The 27,868-nt window shown below is 29.2% G+C and overlaps 1 protein-coding gene across 3 annotated transcripts in view; it reads right to left on the bottom strand.

The window, feature by feature from the left end:
* Positions 1 to 6,069: 6,069 nt before the first annotated feature.
* The window catches only part of LOC118441642 (uncharacterized), an 89,277-nt gene continuing 67,478 nt past the window's right edge, over positions 6,070 to 27,868 (bottom strand). For all 3 annotated transcript variants that reach the window (XM_035866319.2, XM_035866318.2, XM_085657384.1), the window contains 5 exons: positions 15,476 to 15,553; positions 12,982 to 13,163; positions 11,172 to 11,370; positions 9,015 to 9,121; positions 6,070 to 7,599 (listed from right to left, as the gene is read on the bottom strand). In XM_035866319.2, coding sequence (XP_035722212.1) covers positions 7,474 to 7,599; positions 9,015 to 9,121; positions 11,172 to 11,370; positions 12,982 to 13,163; positions 15,476 to 15,553 — 692 coding nt within the window. In that variant the 3' untranslated portion in view covers positions 6,070 to 7,473. The remainder of the gene's footprint in view (positions 7,600 to 9,014; positions 9,122 to 11,171; positions 11,371 to 12,981; positions 13,164 to 15,475; positions 15,554 to 27,868) is intronic.

Consider the following 27,868-nt stretch of genomic DNA (forward strand, 5'->3'; position numbering starts at 1 on the left):
CGTAAACGTCCATATATATGTATATGTATATATTACACATACATATAGTAGGTATGCACAAATACACTCTTACGGCGCGCGAAAAAAAAGTGAAAAGAAAAACAAAAAAAAAAAAAAAGAAAAAATGAAAAAAGAAAAAATAAAGATTATATATTTTCGTATGTATAAACTTTCAAAATCTATTTTGGCACTCTCCTAGTTTCGTCAAAAAGGCGAGCACGCTTTTTCTATATTCTTCAATTCAGAGACATTGCATTGGAGTATAGATTTACTCTTTCGCTACACATACTTGTAATTTTACTTTATTTTATTTTTAACTTTTACTTTTACTTTTACCTTTATCTTTACTTTTATTTCTTTTTTTTTTCTTTTTCTTTTTTTTTCTTTTTCATCATTTTTTATTCATTTGTTTGTCCGTTTGTTTGTTTGTTTTTACGCTTTACAATTACATTATATAGATAATAATAATTATTATATATCGTCCTTATGTTTATACGTTAATTGGTCTAATCGTAAGAAAGTTTTTGTTTTTTTTATTTTCTTTTCCTCTTCTTTTTTATTTTCTTTTTTTCTAATTTTTTTTCATTCTTTTCCTCTTTTTCCCCACTCGCATACAAAATATTATCGGCTGCGTCTTGTTTGTTTATTTTGTTTTTCTTTTGTTTTTTTATTCTTATTACTAATGTTAATATTAATATTAATATTATTAATATTATTATTATTATTATTATTATTATTATTATTATTATTATTATTATTATTATTATTATTATTATTATTATTTTCTTTATTTAATTTTACTCTTACTCTTTTTTCGCTAAAACAAATTTTATTTACGAAAAACTTTTATATATATATATATATATGTGTGTGTGTGTGTGTACATATATATGTATATATAGTTACGCACTTCGATCGTATTACTTCCAATATCTGTTATATTGTTTCATTTCTTTTTTTTCTTTTTTCTTTTTTATCTTTTTTTTTTTTTTGTTTCCTCGGTTCGATTTAAGCGTAAATTATTATGCATATACCGATAAGCGATCTCGTGGCACCTTTTTTTTTTTTTCTTTTTTCTCCCTTTTAACACGATTAAGCTTCTCTCCCACGAACGAACGAACGATCGATCGATCGTTCGATCGATCTTTATACGTGTTATATATATATATATATATATATATATATATATATATGTATATATATATGTATATATATCGCGAAAGGCCAGCGCGTAGCGCGTATGAAATAATAAATAGAAATGAAAATGTACATATTCTCTTCGCAATTAAATCGCGAAAGAATTTGTTTTTCTGGTGATAAATCACACCGATATATCGATTTAATACTCCGCCCTAAATCGACATCATTTAATAATATTTTTGTTATTATGTGCTCGGTTTAAAATTAACGAAGAGAGGCACGTGCGATTAGAAAATATATAAATACCCATCCCACGATATTTATGCTTAAACACTGCGCGTTTATAATAATAATACATATACATATATATACATGTATATGTATGTATATATATATATATATATATATACAATTCTTATTACAGATAATATATTTATAGCAGTTATTCACAATAAAAGCTCTATATATTTCATAGACAGTCACTGCGAATAATGTGTTCACTGATAGATTATTGGCTGGATGCAGACCGTTAATAAATATAATGTAATGATAATTAATTATTTTTTTTTCTTTCGACGCGTTTGATTCTTTTTTTTTTTTATTCTTTTATTTTCATTAATAATTCCGACGAAATGTTAACGTCCAATTAATCGATGATATTATACATTTTCACGTAACGTTATATATGTATGTCCGTTTCGGAAAAAAAAAAGAAAAAGAAAAATTGTCTGTATGATTCTTTTTTTAATTTTATTTTTATTTTTTTTTTGTTTTTCTTTTTTTTTTCACTCCTATCTCTTCCTTTTACCAATATAATTATACGTTCGTTACGTCCTATTTTCTTTTTCTTCTTTCTTCACTCTTTTGTAATTTTCTGTTATCGTAAAGTTAAGAAAAAACGTATGGTCAAAAAATACTTTCGTCTTTGTAAACTTTGATTTTTGTTCCATCAGCGTGTATTTTTCTTTTTTCCTTTTCTCTTTTTTAATTTTATCCCTTTTAATCCTTTGAAGTCCCGAATCTCTCCACGCGTATATAATAATACCTATGTATAGATATACATATACAGAGTTGACTAGGTTGGATATCGGGGTCGGGCGAGAGTACAAAATTAATTTCAAGATAATTTTAATAATCGATTACTATCATTTAATTGTGCCATTACGTAGGTCGACTTTCGGACAATAATTTTTTTTTTGTCGACGAATACAAACGCGAGTATAAAAAATTGGTAAAAAAGGTCTCGGAAATGAATAGTCGTGCAATAATGAAAAAAAAAAAAATAAAAAAAATAAAAAAAAAAATTTTTCTTTTAAATCGTGCAGTGATGACAAAAAAAAAGAACAAGTAAAATAGGAAAAAAAATTTCTTTTAAAGTCATATTCTCGATCGACCCTTTCTCTTTCTCTCTCTATATATATATCTCTCTATATATATATACATAAGTACTTATGTATCGCGTATATGCATTTCAATAAATTCTCACGTTTTCGTTTGTACGAATTATAAAATACGCGATTAGAAACGCCTTTGATAATTCTAATATCGCCGAATCGTTTGTGTTCGAACAAAATTTAATCGATCTATTATATATATATATATATATATATATATATATATATATATGTATGTATATATTTATCTATATCGCGCACCTGTATCCAGCGACGTTTAATGAAACGAGATATTCGTGGGGACCCTATTGGGTTTGATTATCTATTTTGATGATTTGCTTTGACTGCCTTTTGATTAGCAATATGGACATTGATGGGACGGAGATGAAAGTGATGATTGGTGGTAGGTTGTTGTTGGTAGGAAAAGAGGGGCGAGGGATGAGCGGGGGTAATCGATAAGGATGAGACTAAGAGAGATAAGGGACACACAGTTGTGGTGCGGAGGGAAGGGGTGACTATAAGCGTTGCCGAACATGTCTTTTTTTTCTTTTTTCTTTTTTTTTCTTTTCCTTCTTTTTTTTTGTTATCGAATAACATATTCGTTCACATGTCCGACACGCAATTACATTTTGTATTTTGATTTTCGGGCTATCAGCCATATTTTTTTCTTCTTCTTTTTATATTATTTATATATTAATATATATATGTATATATATATATATATGTATATGTAAATGTATATATTTATATATTTGCTCTCGTATGTTACGATTATTAATCTTATATTGATATACGACGTGAGACAAAACTCTGTCGAGGTTAAAAGGAAGGCTACTCGATTCGAACAAATCGATTTTATTTATACCTCATTGAAAAGGTTTCAGAATCGAGAAAATCGTTGAAATTGATAATTATCGTTTTATTTTGTTCTCTTTTGTTATGCTTTGTTTCCCGATTCTTACAAATATTGAATATTTTATTTCTCTTCTTTTTTTATTTGGCCGTGTTTTCTCTTTCTCTTTTACTTTTCCTTTTTTTTTTTTTTTCTTTATTTTTCTTTCCGATCGATATTATTTTCCTGATTTAATTAAAAGATTTTTTTTTTTATTTAGGTATGCGCGTTATTTATCTCATAACGATTTTGATATATCTCTTTGCTCTTTAAGCGACGTTACGTCGACGCTCGAGACTATTAAAATTAATAATTAAAAAAAAAAAGTATCACTAACAAAGGAAGCGTTTTTATAAATGTGTATACATATAAAATTTTATCATAGAGAAATTCTTTGATTAATATTTTCAAACGCATTTTTGAAGGGAGAACCCCCTTCTTTTTCTTTCTTTTCTCTTTTTTTTTTCTCTTTTTAATCGCGGTCGTATTTGTCTCTCTATCGTTTATCGTTATTATATTGTTATTATGATATATGTATTTATATATATATATATATATGACCATTCATTAATGATGTTATTCATGTATGTATGTATCTATGTACGCGTGAATGTATATATGTATGTATGTATGTATGTATGTATGTATGTATGTATGTATATATGTATGTATGTATGTACGTACGTACGTATATATAAATTTATTATTAGGTAGAGCACTTGGAAAAAATGGCACATTCTTCGTGGGGTGACGCGGGGGAGTGGGAGAGACAGCAAACTTATTGGCCGTCTCGTCGCAGCGATCTAATTATTACAACCAATATCGAACACCATCAATGACACACATATGTATACATACACGAGTTATATATACATATTATATGTCCATTGTTTAGACGACAGTTTAACGACGATTACGCGTTCACGATATGTTTATTATTAATTACGAATCAAAGCAACGATTAGATATTCTTTTACGTCAATTATAAATTCGTACGTATATTTCTTTTTTTTGTTTTTCTTTCTTTTCTTTTTCTTTTCTTCTTTTCTTCCTTCTTATCGCGAATGAGATCAACGATTGATAAAAAAAAAAAAAAAAAAAAGAGAAAGCAAAAAAATAATTAAAAAATAAAACAATAAAAGTAAATAAATGTTTTTTTTTTTTTTTTACACAAGGATACTGGACATTGTTCGTGATATACTTTCCGCTTTAATGTAATTCTAACGATGATAACGATGACACAGGAGAAACGATATTCTAATAAAAATCTATATGTATGTGTATACATATATATGTAGATTTGTATTATCGATTAATCTCTGTTTCGACAGTAAATATAATTCATGTATATTTTTCCCCACTTTTTGTTTCTCTCTCTTTTTTTTATTTTTTTCGTCTCTCTCTCTTCCTCTCTCTCTTTCTCTCCTTCCTTTCTCTCTCTCTCTTTCTCTTTCTCTTTCTCTCTTTCTCTCTCTCTCTCTCTCTCTCTCTCTCTCTCTCTCTCTCTCACCCTTTTTGATCTTAAATCTTAGCTATTTATACGAACAGAGAATTTTTATCACAATTATAGCTAAATCTTCATTTTTTTTTGTAATGATATATTTAAAACAGAAAATGAAAACAGAATAAATATATATATATATATATATATATATATATATATATATATATATATGTAAAAAAAATTAGAAATGAATAAAAATACAAACGAGAAAGGGAAAAGAAAATCGTGATCTCATTTTTTATTATTTTCTCTTTTTTTTTTAATTATTATTATTATTAATATTTTTTTCTTATTACTTATTATTATTATTATTATTATCATTATCATTATTATTATTATTATTATTATTACTATTATTATCATCATTATCATTATCATTATCATCATTATCATTATCATTATCATTATCATTATCATTATCATTATTATTATTATTATTATTATTATTATTATTATTATTATTATTATTATTATTATTATTATTATTATTATCATTATTATTATTATTATTATTATTATTATTATTATTATTATTATTATTATTATTATTATTATTATTATTGATTTTTTGACTAGAGCACCGATATGTCTATAAAACGTATGCGCCGAGGGTGGGGCTTTTGGGGGAGGAGGGGTATTGCCTTATTTCTTTTTCCTTTTTTTTTTAATGGAATTATCGATTTGTTTATTGTTTAATTTTTTTTTTGTTTCATTTTTTTTTTTTTCTTTCAGACAATGACGGATTCTTTTTGTTCTTTTTCTTCGCTACTATTTGTCCTGTTGTGTAGGTATAGAAGATATCACTGTTTCCTTATCTCAGGATCGCGGAAATTCGACTAAATTTTCTCGGAAAATCGAAAGTTTTTTTTCTTCTTCTTGTCTCTGTTTTATCTCCCTTTTCATATTTTCTTTTCCCGTTGTTATTATCAAGTTTTCTTTTTCTGTTTTTTATTTTTATTTCTTTTTTTTTTTTATTAAATTTTCTTTATTCCTTAATTGTTTTATTTTTTTTTTTCTTAGTTTAACTTTTTTCATTATTTCTTCTTCTTTACAAAAACTCGATAAGTATACGATAATCGTGATAACGTACGGGATACGTGATAACGTTGTCTTTTTTTTCCTTTTTTTTATTTTCTCTCTCTCTCTCTCTCTCTCTCTCCTCTCTCTCTACTGACACAACACATATATACGCAACCCATACGCCTTGTCATGAAAATCGAGTTCGAGCGCATAAAGCAAAAAAGAAAATGTCCTGTTTCACACTTATGTCTTTCATAATTTTTCGCAGTTACGTCCAGACGAATTATCAAGGACTAACACGCGTTTTTATTATTATATACAAATGTGTATCGGGGAAATTGTTGATATGAATGATCAGGGTAGTAAGGGTGAGGTGGGAGGATGGGAGGTTGGTTGATTGGTTGGCGGCAAATTGAAGATGAAGGCTATGGGGTGTTAAAAGGGAAAGGGCCAAGTGTTTTACTTCCTATCTAATTATCTTGATTTTACAAGCGACGTTAATAGCAACATTTTTCTTTCTCTCTCTTTTTCTCTCTCTTTCTCTCTCTCTCTCTCTCTCTCTCTCTCTCTCTCTCTCTTGTATGTTTTTTTTTATTATCTTCTTCTTCTTCTTCTTCTTCTTCTTCTTCTTCTTCTTTCTCTTCCTCTTTCTCTTCTTATTCTTCTTTTTCATCTTCATTATTCTTTGATTAATAAAAATCACAAAGGTAAGCCGCGCGATCGAGAGTTTATGAGAACTTTCGCGCGATTCGCTCATTAAAATTTTGTGTTCGAATGTGTAAGCGGCTATTCCGATCGAGATCAGAATCTAAAGGGTGTTCCTTTTCTTTTATTTTTTTATTAATTCTTTTCTTCTTTTTCTTCTTCTTTCTTTGTTCTTTCTTTTTTTTTTTTCCTTATTACTTCTCCACTACGTAATTTTATGCGATATTTACGCTTTTAATAAGTCATTACTTCGAGAAAATTACTTGGTAAATAATATATATATATATACGTGTACTAAAGAATAAAAAAAAATATAAATAAATAAATAATAATAATAAAAAAAGAAGAATGTATTTCAACGCATTGACGATCGTCGTTCTTGTTCGTTCGATTTCTTTTTTTTTTTTTTACATTACTATAATAAAAATTCGATATTTCTGAATATTTTCATTCGATTAGAAAAACTGATTTAAAAAAGCTCGCATCATGATTATTCGATCGTCCTGATGCGTTTAAGAAAAATAAAATCAAAATTTATCTACTATTTCTAATCATCCTTGATATCATATATTTATAATTAGAAAGGAGATGAGCTATCGCTATGGGGAAAAAAAGATAAAATAAATAAATAAATAAAAAGAAATGCGATAGATCTATAAAGAGCATCTCGAAAGAAAGCCGAGGATTATAATAAATTATTTCGATTTAATTAGGAATAAGGTGATACCATGGTCTGTGCACCCCCTTCACCGATGCGCCTCAAAATGACCTTCAATTTATAAGGTCATCCGTGGCGAACGGTGGAGGGGGTCCGGCCGCTATGCTTGATCCAACTCGTGACAAACCTCCATGTAATCTGGACTGTGCATTATATCCTTTATCATATCCTTCAGGATCGTGTAACGTGGAAACATAGGATATATCTTGGAATTGTTGTACTCCTCCTAAGAAAAGAAGAATATTATTATATAATATTTTTATTATTATTATTATTACTATTATTATTATTATTATTATTAAAAAATAATTAATTTATTAATTACTAACTCATATATATTTTAAATGAGTTTTTATGAATTTATATAATATAAAATTTATACGATTTAATAATTAATAAATTACATAGATGAAATATCATTGAACTAATAAATCATTTTTTCGATAATATCTAAGATCGATCGAAAGATTGTATATTCTCTTACGTTTCATTTTCAATGTAATTAAAAAATGTACTTTCTTTTTCACGCGCAAAAAAAAAAAGAAAAAGAAAAAAGAAAAAAGAGAAAAGAAAAAAAGAAGGAAATATGAAAGAAAGGAAAAAGATTATTATTGTACGATGATCAAAATAAAAAGTTGTTTCATATCAGTAAATCCGGATTTTCTTTTCTATCGTTTACCATTCTCTTGGTAAGTAAGAGAAGATAAAGAATAAAGTAGATATAAAACACAAGTTCTTTCGCCTTCCATCTATCTCTTTACCACGTGTGACGTTTCACTCTTATATAGATTTTTACCTTTGTCAAATAGAAAAGGAAATCCCCCATGGTGTTAAAGTGATTTACGTATATAGCTTTCAATAACGTCACGCCATATGTTATGTCGAAGCAATGTCGGTTAAATCGAAATCGGCGTGGAAACGTTTTAAGACACCGTATCCGGTAAGATTAAATGTATCTATTTCTCTCTCTCTCTCTCTCTCTCTCTCTCTCGCTTTTTTTTTCTTTCATTCGAACCTTATATTCGATAGAACCCGATACACGCTTTTCTGGCACGAAAACACGACGAAATGATACTTCGGAAATAAAAATAAAAAAGAAAAAAAAAAAAGAAAAAAAAAAAGAAAGTTCGAACGAATTTCTTCTTCGAGTTCTCTTTTTCTCGATCGTCAACACTTGCACTCATACAAGTTCATAATTTTTATTTTTTGCCAATAGAAAAAACTTGTTATATCTATCCTCTGAGAAATCTATAAATCCATCGAACCTTTTCCTCCTTTTCCATGATACTATTTTCCTACTTTCTTTCTTTCTTTCTTCTTCCTTTTTTTTTCTTTTTTTTTTTTTTTTTTTTTTTTTATCTTTTCATATACATATCCAATATAACAATTTGCCAGATAATTATTTTATATAATTTTCTTTCATTTTCATTTATTTCAATATTTATTGATTTATTTATATGCATATACGTATATTTAATATTTTGAATATTTAATAATTTTCGATTTTCGAAAACGAAAGAGAAATAAATTATTTCATTTTAAATAATTTGAAAAGTAATTCCATTTTTTTTTAGCCTTATTTATTTATTCATTTATTTTTGGACTTTCTTTTAATATCTTTTTTTTTTTTTTTATACACACCTTTAAAACACGAATAAGATTCCTAAGTCCCGTATACTTTTTCAGCAGCCTGTACAGATCATTGGTCATCTGGGTATTCTCCGATTCGATCATTGCCGTTGTCATACCTGCGTCAACGAAACAATGGAAGAAACAAATTAATTGCTGGTAAAACTCGGGACAATGTATACGCAGAAGTATTTACGAGTCATTCAATAATATTCTCTTTTTCTTTTTTTTTTTTTTTTTTGCTTCATAACAATCATTTTCATAATATATCGATGATTAACAAATAAACGCGGGAAATTACCATTAGTAGCGAAAATTACCATTACGATTAAATTCGATATAACAATCATTGATAATTGCGATAGGATGGAAGTATCGAACGATAGTATTTTCGATTGGAGTAAAATTGATTTTTCTCTTTTTTCTCTCTCTCTCTCTCTCTCTCTCTCTCTCTCTTTCTCTCCGCGTATACATTTTTTCTTTTTTTTTCTTTACGTTCTAACAATTAGATATTGAAATGTATGTAGATAATAAATAGGTTAAAATTTCACAATAATAGTTTATCAATTAATAGAGAGACACTTAATTCAAAATTATATACAATGAACCGTATGAAAAATTGTAACAATTAATTCAACATTTATTTTTCATCATAAGTCATTCGTTCCAATTCTCTTATGCATTAAAAAATATTTATATATATATATATATAAAATTTTTTTTTTGTATTTTTACTTAATCTTTGACAAATCGTTAAACTCGTAATTACAAAAAATAAAATAAATGTTATTGTCATTATTACTATTATTATTATTATTATTATTATTATTATTATTATTATTATTATTATTATTATTATTATTATTATTATTATTATTATTATTGTTATAATTTCTTGTTGATGAGACGAAAAAGAAAAAAAAAAAAGATAAAGGAAAAGAAAGAAAAAAATTTCATACTACTCGAGCCCATATCCCTTTTCTTTTTATTCCCCTCTATTGTTTGCCCATATCAATTTTCTGACAAATGCGTTTCGACCTTCTGATATCTCGATACAAATTTCATTGATGCTCAGTTGGTCTCTTCTTACTTTTTTTATCTTCTTTTTCTTTTTGTCGATCGTTCGAGAGCACGTACGACAGAAAATAATATATTATTCATGCTTGGAAACTTTCCAACGAAGGCGATAGCTATCGTCCGTCGCTTTTTTCCGCACAATTTGCCGTAGGAAAAGGGCCTTTGCTCGAGAAAAAGATCAGTGATCCTTCTACACCCTTCTCTCTCTCTCTCTCTCTCTCTCTCTCCTTTTTTCTCTCTTTCTCTGTTCATCTTCTTTTTCGAACGATACTTCGGAGTAAATTTACTTGGACTTTATATCCGGATACCTTGGAAACTTTGCCTTTGGTTCTTTACGTTGCAATTAATTTTCGCGAGTTAAAGAATTGATCGATATTTATTAATATATAATAATTTATATATTTATTTATTTATATAAAATTATATTTATATGTATATATATATATATATATAATGATATATTAAATATTTTATAATTTATAAATTATATTTAATATATATAAATATTATATTAGCTAATTATAGTAACTATAAATATTACAGGTTTACTATAAATAATACATAATATATTAAATGATCATTATATATATATATATATGTCTTATATACCTACACATATTGAACAAACATTTATATATCCAAAAATATTTTTCGTTTATCTAATTATTCCCAGGTCTCTCTGTAATCAACAAATTAGATTAAATCGATTACATTGATTCGATTGACAATTTGTCTCATTGATTGGATACACCAGAGATTGGATGTATTCTTTCTGCTTCCTTGCTTCTCTTTGTCTCTTCCTCTCCCTCTCTCTCTCTCTCTCTTTTTCTCTCTCTCTTTCTTTTTTATTACGAGTAATCGAAAAAGGAAGGATAAAAAAAAAACGAAAAAAAAGAAAAAAGGAAGTAAAAAAGAAAAGTAATGAAAATATGAAGGACTCAGAAAGTCGTAGAAATTCGTTGTCTCTCTCTCTCTCTCTCTCTCTCTCTCTCTCTCTCTCTCTCTTTATTTTTTTCTCTTTCTCTCTGCTCATTCACAAGGTTTTCCCTCGTTCATTTCTTTTCGTTCTCCCCGATAATGGCGTTTACTCACCCTCGAGTCTTTCGATTCGTTCCCTCTTCGTTTCAGCTTCCTCCGCCAATCGTGCTGAGGTTTTAACGCCCTCACCGCTCTTGTGTGTCTTTTCCATGATGGAACAGGCACGCAGGACGAAAGCAGGAACGGTTTCTTGTTTCTCTTGCCTTGGTATATCTACCAGGGTCCAGTACTGCGTCTCCAGTTTGATCACATCCTGAGAAAAGAGAGGAAAACCGCAACTATGATGTAACCGTGGTGGTAATACGTGCTACCTATATACATACACACACACACACACATATATATATATATTATGTATATACTTAAGGGTGTGGTACGTGTATACAATACATACGTATGCTACATACGAGAACTAACCCAAAACCACAGCGCAAGTAACTTTGATAGCTCTATCGTTGAAAGAGAAAACGATGGGGTATGAGTAGCGAAGAGGGCGGCGCGAAGGGATGGAAGAAAAAAGGATCAAATAAATTCGTTTCATTAAGCGTTTCATTTTAACGTTGAAAATTGTCTATAAATTTTCTTGTTATAAGGGAAAGAAGAAAAGAAAAAAAAAAAGAAAAAAAAAAGAAGCGAGAAAGAAAAAGAAAAAGAAAAGAACGATTCAATTAGTAAATACGAACGTAATTGAATATGTCGGCTTAATGTACATTAAAAATGTTATGTTCTTCGAAAATTCACGAGAAAAAGACAAAAAAAAAAAAAAAGAAATAAAATTCGTCGATTTCGTTGATCTCGTAAAATAGTTCCTTTCGTTCGAAAAAAAAAAAAAGAAAAAAAAAATTAATATCCTCGACGTCTGTCGCCAATGAAATTTAACATTAATTTTTCGTCAATTTTCGATAAAACACGAAAAAGAAATTCTTATTATTTCGTCTATAATAAAATGTTGACGATGTTTTAAATGGGATAACATTTTTGCAAATGAGGAGAGAGAGAGAGAGAGAGAGAGAGAGAGAGAGAGAAAAAAAGCTGCGTTGGATGATAAACGGACAGGTAACAGGACACATGAAATTCCATGCGCTAAGTTAAGTTCATGCTGGGATAGTTCACGTATGTACGTCATCTATGTATTGGAGGAGGAGCATACGTGCGTTACACTTTAAATGGAAAACGGATTTAAGTGATAAGTGATATCCCTTTGTTACTAGCCAGTCTATAGAAGTCCTATCTTTCTCTCTCTCTCTCTCTCTTTCTCTTTCTATATATGTATAATAATAATAATAATAATATTAATAATAATAATAATAATAATAATAATAATAATAATAATAGTAATAATAATAATAATAATGATCATGTATCTTGTGTTTATGAGACGGAAAAATTGTGACGTTATTTGATAGTCCAAAATAAATAATAATGACAACGATAATTTCGAAAAAGATTTAACTAATGTACGTCTTTTAACGATGAACTTTTCGAGGATACTCGTTATTTTCTCTTTATGCATTTTTTTTTCTTCTTTTTTTTTTACGGACATTAAGCAAAAAAGGAAAAAGGAAAGAAAAAGGGAGCGAGAGAGAGAGAGAGAGAGAGAGAGAGAGAGAGAAAGAGGGAGGAAAGAAAAGTTAGTTCGTATAAGATTCTAACTGAAGAAGCAAAATTTTAAGTTTTATCATGAGAGAGAGAAAGATAGAGAGATAGGATAAAGTTACTTTTCACGGTATAATATTCACAAGTTGGACCAGGGATGAGAACCGCACAAGGAATACAGGCGTCAATGTTGAAGCGTATAATTGCAAGAGGAAAGAGAGAGGGAGAGAGAGAGTGAGAGACAGAGTTTAGATAGAAGTTTCCTCACCTTGATCATAACTTTCAGGAGGTTGTAACGTTGGAACACGTTACGGACTTGTTTACTGTTCGTATACTTGCACATCAGGTCTACTAGAGCACGTTTAGCGGTGTCATAACTTCCTTCGAGACGTATCCTTACTACTCTCAGTCGTTCATTTGTCTCTATGACCTCTTCCTTCGTTTGACCACCTGCAATTGATAAAGTTTAAAGGACTCGAAAATATGTAAGCAAACGTTTGTTTATTAATGCCGGCATTACAATGGCGGACTCGCATAATCGACGAATTCGCGATCAAAAAATTATTTTACTACGTGCTCTCGTTTTTTTTTCTTTTCTTTTTGGTTTTATTTATTTATTTATTTATTTATTTATTTATGCATTCATTTATTTATTTCTGTATTTATTTATTTATTTATGTATTTTTTTTTCGAACTTCATCGTGCTTTTTCAAAAAGAAAAAAAAAAATATATATATATATTAAAATATATATTAAACTGTACAGAAAAGTATATAAATATTTTATCAATTATATCCTTTTTAAAAATCTTGTCAGGTACAAGCTCGTTCATTTATATCGACCATAGTTCGTACTTATTATTTCATTTTTTTATTCAATCGCGAAATTAATGATCCTCAAATGTTTTTTTTTTTTTTTCTTCACGAAAGGAGAGTATTTTCTTTTTTTTTTATGTTTTCTTTTTTTTTTTTTTTTTTTTTCTTTTTTTCATTTTTACACAATAACCAAAACCTTTTTAAATCCGTGCCAGTTGGTACTTGTATCACCTAATTGCTTCGACGAAATTCAATTTCAATTGATTCTCAATTAACTCGACAACGTAGAATAGTAATGAAATTTTCGGACATAAATAAAACGAATACCATTCGTTGGTTGGTATATATAGCGTATAAGCTGACAACATCCTCGGTTGGTTCCTTTCTTCTTTTTTTTTTTCTTTTTTTCTTTCTTTTCACTATGTAACGTCGAATTTTCAAAATGAAGAAAAAATATCTGTTAATTATACCGTGAATTTCTATCCTTTGGAGTACTATCAATGGTTCGATTAATAATTACGTACGATTTAATTTCTCTATTATTATCAGTACGAAAGTTTTTTAATTTCAATCATTTTGCCTCAATCGCTAATATAATTTCTCTTCATCCTAATTGTATCATATTCCATCGTCAAACGAAAAATATAATAATAATTAATTATCTAATTAATTAATTAATTAATTAATTAATTAGACTAACCCATGGTAGTGTATGACAACTATCATTGCATATATATATATATATATATATATATATATATTATATTATATAACGATGTAATTTAATTATATCAGAACGTACTTTGTAACTTCCTAGATTACGAGTGATGTTAAAAGCTCGTACATCTGTATAAAACATTCATAATTCAAAGTACTTTTACATGTATGTATGTATGTATGTGTGTGTGTGTGTGTGTGTATGTGTGTGTTTGTGTTCGCGCTTTTTTTTTCTTTCTTTTGTACTTTTAACATGTTTAAGCAGTATATAAACGTTTACATTACTAAAACTAACGTACGACCACTATAACAATTACACGCGCACAAGTAAATTTAACGTCAATTATAAGTACGTATACTTATGTATATTCTGTGTTTATATAGTTTGTCTGTTAAAAAAAAAAAAAAAGAAAAAAAAAACCGAAAAGAAAAGAAATAATGAATGTATTTGCACGTACTAACAAGTTATATGTTAACATGTTATTGTCATAATGAGAAAAAGGGAGACAGAGAGAGAGAGAAAGAGAGAGAGAGAGAGAGAGAGAGAGAGAGAGAGAGAGAATATTCATACATCCTTGTTACGGTAATCGCATTGAATTGGCATACTCAGGAAGAACGTTTTAATTAGATAGTGTTAATCCAAGTTTAATAGAGCTAACACACGTATCGTAAATACACGACGTTAACCGAACCAACAACCATATAGATAGGACCAACGTCCGGCACCAGTACTATTCACAAAAGATAGATAGATAAATAGAGAGAGAGAGAGAGAGAGAGAGAGAGAGAGAGAGAGAAAGAGAAAGAGAGGATAAACTAACAACCTGTCTGATTTGGCTCTTAGCCAACGACTTATTTCCGACGATTGGCCGTATCTACAAACGTCTTTTCACTGATTCAACGACTTTTACTTGTTTTCAAGGACGGTTAGATCAGAAAAATCGTTCCTTCGAAATATTTAAGGACTAGGTACTTATGTACTTACTTACAACTTATTTCAAAACTTATTACAATTTATTTCAAAATTGAGAAAAAGTATGATAGCCACTTGTTCGTACTCTTTATCTTATTTTTCAAGATCAATCGTACGATTTACGTGTGTATTCGTTGAATATGTGTGTATGTGTGTGTATGAATTAATTTGTGTAAAGAAAACAAAAAAAAAAAACAAGAAAGAAACAACATGAAAAGAAAAGGAAAAGTAATAAAAATGATATCTAATATACTTACTCGACGTTCCTTCGTCCTTGACATCTTGAACGATTCTACGTACGCTTTGTGTAAACTTCCCAACGATATTGGTGCTCGCTGTAACAAAAAGTATGAAAAATAAAAGTAATTATGATGAAAACAATTTGGAAATTTATGAAATGTAATAATTACTATTATTATATATATATATTTTTTTTTTTTTTTCATACGAAATTAATACAGATGGTGTGTAAAAAAAGTTTTTCAAGATGGATAAATCAAAGTTTAAACGAAGTTCATTCTTTAGTTCTAACGACGATCGAATTTTCCATGAGGAGTAAGCGTTTGTTAGTAAGCTGACAAGGGGGGAGGGTCGGGTGGGGTAAGTTGTGAGGATAAACGCGAATTCTTTAAAATATTTCCCTTTTATCCCTTTTGCTTAGAGAATTTTCAAGGATTAAAGATATACAGTACGACTCTTTACGATTACGATACGTCGTCTAAAAATTGTATAAACATAGACGTTATATTTACATACGTGTTTGTATGTTTGTACGTGTGTCTATCTATCTATGTGTATATGTACGTATGTTTGCATTACGAAAGTATTTACTCTCATCGAGACAGAGAAATATGATACTAGTGTACAGCCATTGCTCCTGTTTTTTTTTTCTTTTTTTTTCTGGTACAACTACGGAAGGGCAAATAAATCTTCTTACTCGTAAAAATTCCAGGATTGTTTTTTGAATTCCACAAAGAGTTTGCTTTTCTAAAATTTAGTACACGTTGCCTTTTTTTCTTTCTCTCTCTCTCTCTCTCCCTCTCTCTTTCTCTCTTTCTCTCTCTCTCTCTCTCTCTCTCTCTCTCTTTCTTTCTCTCCTGGTTAAGTAACTTCTTACCACAAATGAAATCCCTTTGACAGATTAATTCATCACAAATTTCAACGGATCGATACCTTTTCCCTTTTTTTCTGTTGTATTTTTATTTTTCTTTCTTTTTCAACACATCTCGCATTTATATATATATATTATTATTATTATTATTATAAATATTAATAAAATATATATAAATAAATATATTGTAAAGCCAATTAGGTGCAAGTTTAGAGCCTAATCTTTCTCTATGGGGCAAGTAGTCACATTTTAGAAGCTTACTTTTCACGAACAGCTATATGTAAATGAACAGTCTAGTATATTTGCTCAAATGAAACTCAGAAAGTAACTTCTAACTTTTAACTTCTATATCTGTTTTTTTTTTCTTTTTTTTTTTTTTAATTCTTCATTCAAACCCATCTCTTTATATATTATTTTTTTTCTTTTTTTTTTTTTTTTTAATGCAAATACATACGCGTATATACCGATGTTGACGTTACTTTTATTTCATTAATATAAGTTTTCGTTTTTTCGATAAATTAAAAAAGAAGAAAGAAAAAAAAAGAAAAAGAAAAAAGTGCATGCGAATTTGGTTAAACGAAGAAACAAAAAAAAAAAAAAAAGAAAAACAAAAAGAAATTTGTTCCTTCGAGATCCAATAAATGATATTTCTACTTCTGAGAGCCTTCGAAGGTATAATTATGATCTTGTACGAACGAATGCTTTACTTTCTTGCATCCGCTCCCTTTTATCGATTAATCAAGGTAAAAAAAAAAAAGAGAAAAGAAAAAGGAATAAAGAAAGAAAGAAAGAAAGATAAAGAAAAAGAAAAAAGAAAATTCGTAAAGAAAAATGTAATTAAGAAAAAGAAAAGAGAAACCTTACTCGTCACATCGATCATCGAGATATCTCTCTCTCTCTCTCTCTTTCTCTCTATCATTCACATTTTTCTTTCTTATCAAAGGCATCAGAACTGAACGTTTACAATAGCCCGTACCTTTGTAACTTTTCTATCTCTATTTTTATCTTTCTCTACTACTATTCCTTTTTGTAATCCGTTTATAGTTCTTTTTATGTGTTACATGACTTTCTCTCTCTCTCTCTCTCTCTCTCTCTCTCTTTATCTACATGAAACCCGAAAAGAGGCTGATGTCAATGGTTCTCCCCTTTCTCTTCTCTTTTCTCTTTTTCTTTTCTCTCTCTCTCTCTCTCTCTCTCTTTCTCTCTTTCTCTTTATCTCTATTTCTATCCTTCTCTTTCTCTTTTTATAGAAAACTATTCTTTTCGTTTTCAATCGAGACACGGAATTACCTAGCAAAGCGATAATCTCTCTCTCTCTCTCTCTCTCTCTTTCTCTCTGTCTCTCTCTCTCTCTTTCTCTCTGTCTCTCTCTCTCTCTCTCTGTCTCTCTCTCTCTCTATTTCTCTCTGTCTCTCTCTCTCTCTCCCTCTTTCTCTTGTCGCTCGTTGATCGATTCGATCTCCAAATTCATCAAAAGAAAAAAGAAAAAAAGAAAAAAAGAAAAAAAGAAAAAAGAAAAAAAGAAAACGGGAAAAAGAAAAAAGAGAAAAAGAAAGAAGAGACAAAGAAAAAAGAAAGAAAATTATGAAATAAAAAAAAAGAACTAAAGGATATATATATATATATATATATATATATATATATATATATATATATATAAAGAATAGAAGATGTGTAAACTAGGAATAAAACATAGAATGCATGCGAACGAATATTTCCAATTGATAATGCCGAAAAACAATAGTAAAATTTTTCTTTTTTTACATATATATATATATATATATATATATATATATATATATAAATCTAACAAAAATTCATATAAATATATAGAAGGATAAACATTTAATCGGATGAAACGAAACTAAAGAAAAATTTATACAACGTTATGATTTCAAGTACGATAATTAAATTAAAAGATTAAATCAACGATATATCATTTAAACGTTGATCGAATTGAATTTAACGAGAAAGAAAGAAAGAAAGAAAGAAAGAAAGAAAGAAAGAAAGAAAGAATGAATGAATGAAATAAAGAAAGTATATAGGAAATAGTGAAAGAGTAGAGAGAAAGATAGAATTTTCTTCGTTCGATCGAGCATATATAATATCGGCTTTAAATATTTTTTCTTTCGCTCTAGTTCTCTCTCTCTTTCTCTCTCTCTCTCTTTCTCTCTTTCTCTTTTTTTCTCTCTATCTCTCTCTTTCTCTCTATCTCTCTATCATTCACTTTGATAAAAAGTGGAAAATCGGTGAGCTTAGGCGGGGCACAGTAGTAGAAGCCGAGTAGTAGTCAGACATGCTTACGTTTGCCTCTAAGCCATAACATCTCGACGTAACATCTCGACGGAAAAGGGAGAATATATACTTGTACCTTTACTCTCTAAAAGGGTAACGCGAGCATACACACACTCACACACACACACACACACATATATATATCTATACATATACAAACACACAAATACGCCATCATCTTGTTGTCTCATCGTACGAAAGTTGTGCAATGTCATTCGACATTTTATATACGTTCCACAAAAAGGTAAGTCTATCCCTCTTACATTGAAATTTCCAATGTGTTTTCTCTCATTCACTTTCACATATCTATATATATATATATTTTTTTTTTGTGAATACGTATGTAATGTTATCGAAAGACAATGATGAGTTATAACGAGTTACAATGACGAGAACGACGACAATAACGATAACAATGTAGATTATTCTTTCTTTAAGTTCGTTTTTTTTAACAAAGTTTTTTAAGTTTGTATATTTTACAACGTACGTATCAGAAATATGGAATTAATGAACGCTATTGTAAATAATATCGATTTTCGTGTAATAGAAAAAGCAACAAGCTATTTTCTGTTGCTCCTTCTATATTCTGTTCTTCTTCTTTTTCTTTTTTTCTTTTTTTGCTTCTTCTTCTTTTTCTTTTTCTTCCTTCTTTTCTTCTTCTTCTTCTTCTTCTTTATAGTTTTCTAACTTTTCTTAACAACACTTATTTTTCTATTTTCTCTTCTTTTCTTCTTAATCTTCTTTTTTTCTTTCTTCTCTTTTTCTATTCCTATTTCGTGTTTCTTATTTTTATTTTATTTTATTTTATTTTATTTTATTCTTTTCGCTTCAACGAAATTCGATGAACAACTTTTTTTTCTTCTCTCTCTCTCTCTCTCTTTCTCTCTCTCTCTCTTTCTATCTCTATCTCTATCTCTTTTTTCTTGTTTTCTTTTTTATATAAATAATCGATAAACTTAATCTTCTCTTGAAAATTCTACCTTTCGATTTTGAACAACAACAATGTATGTATATATCAAATTTTTCTAGGTATACTCAAGCGTAGATCTCTTCTACTTAGAATGATCGGCTTAACCGTGAGAGATACGTCTGGCTACATTTATACGTATACTACTTAAAGCTGAAAGTGAGTATGTAATACCTAAAGAGTATTTTTATGTACAGCTGTTTCTTATACGGTAGAGTTATTCTCTCTCTCTCTCTCTCTCTCTTTTTCTCTCTCTGTCTTTCTCTCTTTTTTTTTTATTTTTAACGATTCAGGAAGTACAGTATACGCAGGATCAGAGTTATAATTTGATTTCTTTCTTGCGGAAAGAAAACGTTGGAATACAAAATCAGTTTTAACTTGGAGATATCATATAAATCGGATAAACGTGTATGTTTACAGTAACTTTTCTCTCGATTATTTTTATAATTTGAATTTACCAATACGATGTTGTACGAGTATCAAGAGGCATAATCTTAGAAAAGAGACTTAAATTTTACAATGTAAATAAGAATATTTTACAGAAACATTACTATAAGAACACTTTTACAGAAACATTTTTGTAACTTGAATTTATCAATACAATATTCTCTTACTTTGAAGATATATTTCGATATAAAATATATATATATATATATATATATATATATAAATTATATAAAAATTTTGTAACACGAATATGTTATTAAAAGCCGGTATTATCGCTGTAGGGTTCGAAAGGAATAAAGGAGATCTCTCGGAGTTGAAATTGAGTTAGGCAATATGAAGTGACTACAGGTTAGAACTACTTCGATTTCCGGGACCGTCTAAACTGGAACATGGCGTCTGGAGTCAATGGAGAAAGGGAGTGAGGCTACACAAGTAAATGAAATTCTACCCATCTTCTACGCGAAAGAAGATTAAGTTTGGAATGTGCAAGCTGAAAGGAGTTAGTTGAGGTAGTAGGGCAAAGAGAGACGGAGCGAACGATGAAAAAGATCGGAGAGAGAGAGAGAGAGAGAGAGTGGGCTCTGGTAATAACAAGCCGGATATCGTTCGATATACAGAAAGGGAACGAAAGGAAGGATGAAGTGGGAGGGAGAGAAGATAGAAGGGAGGGAGGGTAGGAAGAATAGAACGCGTCGAAACTCTCATTGGTGCTTATGGTGGTTGTGTGGTGGCTGTGATGAAAATCTTCATGGAAAATCGTCTTTGATGAAATCGCCCTGAAGCAGGAAACTCTAATATCTTTTATCAGCCGTATATTATATCGATATTATTAATTTGTAATAAATCTTGTTAAATGGATCCGATAAGAGAGAGAGAGGGAGAGAGAGAGAGGGAGAGAGAGAGAGAGAGAGAGAGAGAGAAATAAAGAGAAGTAGATAGATATAAATTTTCTACGTAATGGTATTGCTTTATTTAAAAGATTAAATCGCGTAAATCTCGTAACTTTATATACAATACAAAATTGTCATGTTGTTGTTTATTGAGTTAAAAAGAAAAAAAAAAAAAGAAAAAAGAAGAAAGAAAGAAAGAAAACAAAGAAAATAAAAATAGATATAAAAAAGAAGGGGATGGAAAAAAAGTACCTCGATCAATTGGATATCCATATTCAAAATGGGAAAGGGAGAAAGAAAGAAATAAATCGGTCATTTTTCAAAGAGAAAAAGAAAAAAAAAAAGAAAAAAGTAAACGATATGTAATATTTTCTCGTGATCCGCGGCAATTTTTCGAAACAAAGACAGTGTCTGTCGTTGCAATAAAAAAAAAAAAAAAAAAAAAGAAAGGCAAAATAAATAAAAAAGAAGAAGAAGAAGAAGAAGAAAAAGTGCACGTACATTCGTTCGACATAAATAAGTATCACTTATTCTCTCTTTTTTTCCATTCATGTTTTCCCACCTAATATTCCTCGTTCCATCCGTTTCTCTCCCCCCCTCACTCCCTTCTTATCCATCATAAAAGGCTATGACCATCGTGTATGTCGCTTGACGCGAAACGGATTCGAATGTTCGGATGGTTAAACCTGATAGAACGGATTTCGGCACTCGGATCAAACGTATCGACCACAACTCTGTGGCTCTTGTACGTTGTGTGTAAGCAGTAACAACGAGGAGGGTGTGGCCTTCATGCCTATGCTATATCTGAGCCCGGCCTCTCTAATTCTAACACCTGTACAGACAGACAGAGACAGAGACAGAGACAGAGAGAGAGAGGCAGAGAGAGAGAGGCAGAGAGAGAGAGAGAGAGAGAGAGAGAGAGACAGAAACAAATGGAGATAGATAGAGATAGAGACAGACAAAGAGAAAGAGAGAGAGAAAGAGAGAGAGAGAGAGAGAGGGGAAGAGAGAGATACACACAGACACACGCATACAGAAAATGTGAATTATATGTATATACATATATACACATGTGTGAGATAGATAGATACGGATAAAGATGGATAGAGAACGAGAGAGAGAAAGAGAGAGAGAGAGAGACAGGGGGTGAGAAAGAGAGAGATAACGAATCGTGCTCACACGCGATCGCGCATTCGCGACTAAACCGATATATGCGGGCGACACGTTCGCCAATTATTTTGCGGCTGAATTTCTCTACCCACCATTACCAATAACATCTCCCATCCTTCCCTCAACCCTCCTCCTCCCTTCTCTAATCCATCGTGGTTGTGAAAGAAAAGCAACTGGCATTTTGATCGACGATTTAAACGAAACGAATCGTGTTTTATCGATTGACATTATCATCATTATTATTATCATCATTATCGTCGTTGTCGTCGTCATCGTCGTCTTCGTCGTCGTCGTTTCGAGATTTTTCTTTTTTCTTTTTTTTTCTTTTTTTGCTTTTTTCCCTTTACTTTCCAGTCATTCTCTTTTCTCTCTCTCTCTCTCTCTCTCTCTCTCTCTCTCTCTCTCTCTTTAACTGGAACGTTTACCATTTGGAAGTAGGATAATTCGTTGAAAAATTCATGTAAATGGACGATATTAATTACACGATGAAAATTTAATTATAAAATGATTCAATATAATCAGATATTATGTTGGAGAATTTTTTTCCTTTTATAATTTTATTACGTTAAACAATTTCCATATGAAATATAGTGATATTTCATTTCCCCTTTCATCTTGTTCTTTCACACTCGAATCTATTTTCTCGATAGAGCCCCAAGATCCCTATTCAATTTGAAATCTTCGTTTCTTTTTCTTCTTCTTCCTCTTCTATAGTTATAATTTTTTTTTTTTAAATTTATTCAAAAATATTCTTCGATTTTATATAGCACAAAATACATTCGTATTTATTTGTATAATGTATGACAATATATTTACATTCATACCTACATACACACACACACACGCACACACACACACACACACACACACACATACATACACATGTTATTCGTGTAAGGAATAAAAAAGTTTAAAAATTTGTTAGATAATAAAGAATAGAAAATATTCGTAGAATTTATCCTCAAAATTAATTGAGATGTACAATTAATTAATTAATTAATTAATTTCGTCAGATGTTATTTTCAATTAGGATATTTTCGAAAGAAAATGTCATTCTTCCTAAGTTATACGGGTTCCAACAAACTCGGGGCACAATATTTTATGAAATACAAGTCACACAATAAGATCTGTTTTGTTTCAAGAAAGGATAATCCTTTTAGTTCTGTCAGAAAAAAATTATGTGTGTGTGTGTGTGTGTGTGTATGTGCGTATGTGTATATGTGTATGTTAAATGACAATGATATTCTTCCTTTCTTTTTATCAAAAGTTAAAACCATAGTTTATCTTTTATCAGAATCATATTAAGCCAATAATGATTATGAAATTCGTAATAAATCATGAATTTTTCGTTCGCGAAGATATTTTCGTGAAATTGCATTATTTTCTTTATCCTTCTTTTTTCTTTTTCTTTTCTTTGTAAGAGAATTAAAAATTAAATTAAATAAAAAATTTCATTATTTAGTATTTTGAATGACATCAATGTATTAAATTAAATTACATAAGTGTTAAATAATTATATAATTAATAATTAAACCTATACGTATATTTTCTTTGTTAAATTCGATTTCATTATATTTTTCATCGATGACATTTGAATTGGAATTATTCAAACATTATATTTCTATAATGATAAGAACGAAATAAAGCTAAGTATATTTATTTTTAATACTCCTCTTCATTTAAAAATAATACTTTAAAATCTGTATTATTAATAATAAAACTGAATAATACTCTTCTTTTTCTTTTTTTTTTCATAATTTACAAATTTTAAGAATAACATGTCGGAAAAATGAAATATGTTTTTCAGGATATGAAATAATTCGAATGATATTCACAATCATTGATTTGTTACGGTTCATATAATTCGTCCATATTAATTGATTTTAAAAGTATCGAATAATATTCGGATTTAATATATTCAAGTATGTATATATATATATATATATATATATATATATATATATATATATAATCGATTCAATAATCGACGCTGAACAGAAAGGATAACAAACAAAGAAACAAAGAAAGGAACAAATAAACAAGCAAATAATACATAAGTCATTTTAATGATCTCGCGCGTGCTAGTTGTCGACTGTATACGATCAATGACAAATACGGTCGACAATATTCGTGTGAAACCGGGATAACGTTTCATACGGTTTAATAGGTTTTTGGTCACGACACTGGCCAATCACGATGGACTATTAAAAAAGGATTATGATGAGAACGATCGGACTTTTATATCAGCCGGCTAACTTGTGTTCTCGTCATGATTAAATGTTGTGTCATCATCATCATCATCATCATTATTATTATTATTATTATTATTATTATAATTATTATTTTCTTTACGTTCCCAAGGGAAACACGATAAAATAATTTCACTTGATATTTATTTTAATCAGTGGCATATATGTTTGCGCTAATGAAAGAAAAAAAAAACAAAAATAAAAAGAAAAGAGAAATAGTTAAAAGGAAAGAAAAGAATCAAAATAAAAGAAAGAGAAAAAGAAAACAGAAAAAATTGCTTCTCACATACGATTTGAATGAGTGCATTGATTTAAAAAAAAAAAAAGAAAAAAAAAAAAGAAAAAAAAGGAGGAAAAAAGGAAAGGAAAAAATGGAAAGACAATCAGAAATATTTCCCAGAGAGTGAGGATAGGTGGTAGATTTAAAAGCAAAAATTAATGGCAAATTTAGCTTATTATTAAAAGACATCACTGAGCATTCTTATTTGCATATTTTCTATTGGTTTTGTGCGCAATACAGAGGACTCGTACGTTTAAAGGAGACTTGAAGTTTCGAAAAGGAAATCTTGGCGGTCGCAGCTGCTACAACGGGCTTTGTTTCATCAAGTCTGCAAGAGTTAGAGTGGAAACAAAAGGTTTGGATTGCTCTCTTACTCTCTCCCTCTCCCTCCTCTCTCTCTCTTTCTCTCTCTTTCTCTCTCTATCTATCTATCTTTTATTTGATGCTTTTAAAGGATATTCTCAACAGGCTGAAGAAGAGAGAGGCCTATGTAAATGTCAAACATTTCTTTAGAGAATTCCAAAAGCAAATTTACGAATTCATTATTATATCTATAGGTATACTAATACCATCAGTGATAACTATAGTTAAAGATACTCTTTCTGTCTCTCTCTCTCTCTCTCTCTCTCTCTCTCTCTCTCTCTCTCTCTCTCTCTCTCTCTCTCTCTCTCTCTCTTTTTCACTTTATATGCGTTACCATCGTTCGGCACATTGTTCCGTGACCACTGGAATGGATAATTGCACGCGACCGATGACGAATATATAATATATATTATATATACTTACTTATTTACTTATTCGAATATTTTGATACGAATTTATTTTAAAGAAATGTAAAAATTGAACGATCACAAGTGATTTATTTTTCAACGAGATTTTATAAATGTATTGTAAACCGAAGAATCGGATGCAAAAATTATGGTTGCGTTATTTATGATGGAACGATTAAAAAATTAAAAAAAAAAAAAAAAAAAACAGACAAAAACAGAAAAGAGAAAGAGAGAAGAAAAAAGATTCAACGAAAGATAATTATTCACGACTAAAGAAAAAGTGTTAGAAAAAAATTTTCAAATATAAAATAAAAAATTGAACGAACGAGTTTTCTTGAAGATACGTCTATAAAAAAGAGAGAAAAATTAGAAGTTTAGCAAAAAATTCCTGAATGATATTAAAGATCAATGACTTCCTCTTTCTCTCTTTTTCTCTTTCCCCTTCCATTCCCCCCACTCTCTCTTTCTCTCTCTCTCTCTCTCTCTCTCTCTTGATTCCTTCTTCTTCATTTTTTTTTCTTTTCTTTTTTTTCGGATAAACTACTAATCTTACATTAATTTTTGTTCCTTTCGGAACTCATATAATTTATATATATATATATATATATATATATATATATATATATATATAAATATAAAAAAAAATTCTTCATTGTACTTTTAAAGGTCATTTAAGAACTTTTTCGTGGATTCCTTCTCTAAGAAATATAATAATAGAAATATATTCTATCTCGAACATTAACTGTTCAAGGATTGCCTGGAGTACTTTAGACAAGTAAACAGCATTTAAATACATCTCTCTCTCTCTCTTTCTCTCTCTCTCTCTCTTTCTCTCTCTCTCTCTCTTTCTCTCTCTCTCATTCTCTTTTTCTCAAAACAAAAAAATTAATGTATATCGAAAAGGACCAAGAGAAAAAAATATAATGGTAGTATGAAGAAAAGAAAAAAAAAAAAGAAAAAAAAAAAGAAAAAGAAAAAGAAAAAGAAAAAGAAAAAGAAAAATATCGTTGCTCGTATCGGTAAAATGTCATTCGAAGATTTGCATTATTTTAGGATTTCCTTTGCTAGTGATAGAAAAGAATCTGGATCCAGCACCAAAGTCGAACAAAGGAATATAATAATTGTCATGGAGGTGGAGGTGAAAGTAGAGGAGGAGGAGGAGGAGGAGGAGAAGATGAAGATGGAGATGGAAATGGAACAAGTCTTTTCGAGTTGTCCTTTCTCCTATTACTACTACTACTACTATTATTATCAATTACTAGCGTACAAAGAGACTTATCTTCTTCCTCTTATTCTTTTTTTTTTTCTCCTTCTTATTGGTATTATTCTTTTTGTTCTTCTTTTTTTCAGAGTATGTCGTCGGAAATCAAGGATGTCTTTTTTCATAATTAAAATCGGATTTATATCGTAATTACAAATGAAATAGACACGGCGTCGCACCTTGACACTTCTTTCGTATTACAATTTTCCTTTTTTACTTTTTTCTTTTCTTCTCATTTTTATTTCATTCTAATTTCATTTCGTCGTCTCTTTCTTCCTGATATGTGTGTGTGTGTTAGTGTGTGTAAGTACGTATGTATGTGTATATATTGTATATACAGATTCAAATATTATTATGAATCCGAAAGTACTTGATTGATTAAAAAAAAAAAAAAAAAAAAAGAAGAAGAAACAATAGCCTAATCTTCTTCGAGATTTTTCTTTTGGGATCGTAATTATAAGCCTCGTAGTTTTGTGATCTAAATGAAAAAAGAAAAGAAAATAAAATGAGGCAAGAGAAAAAATTGAACACTCGTTTCTTCGTATTATTTCTTTTTTTTTTGTTTATTTTTTTTTTTATGTCATTTTAATTTCTTTTTGTTGCCTCTTTCTTCTTCTGACGTATGTATATATATCAACGCATATATATATATATATATATATATATATATATATATGTGTGTGTGTGTGTGTATACAGAGGTCAATTCAAAAGTACTTTGATGATTAAAAAAGAAAAAGAAAAAAAAAGAAAAAGATCGATTAATCTTTCTCGAAATTCTTTTTTTCTTTTTTTTTTTATAACCTGTCTGTATAATTACAGACCTAGCATTTCTACGATTCGAACGAGAAAAAGAAAAAGAAAAAGAAAACGAAAAAGAAAAAAAAAGAAAAAAATTATTCAAAAACGTTCGAAACAAAATTATCTTGGAAATGTCTCTAAAATAATTGTTTCGTGAAAATAATTTAGAAACTTTTCTAGTACATCCGATATATAATATCATCTTTTCTTTAGTTACTCTTTTGTTTTTGCGCAACTTATAATAAGAAAGAATGAGTTTGTTATAATAGAATAAAAATAAAAATAATAAGATGTAGAAGAAAAAGAAGGTCGAGGAGTCGTTCAACAACTCTTTCAACAGAATACGATCAGAGAAGTTCTTCTTCCTAGTCTTTCTCGTCTTCTTCATCTTCTTAGTCTTCTTGTTCTTC

This window comes from Vespa mandarinia, chromosome 5, assembly GCF_050613455.1.
Source record: "Vespa mandarinia isolate Hongniang chromosome 5, ASM5061345v1, whole genome shotgun sequence".
Classification (NCBI taxonomy): Eukaryota; Metazoa; Arthropoda; class Insecta; order Hymenoptera; family Vespidae; genus Vespa; species Vespa mandarinia.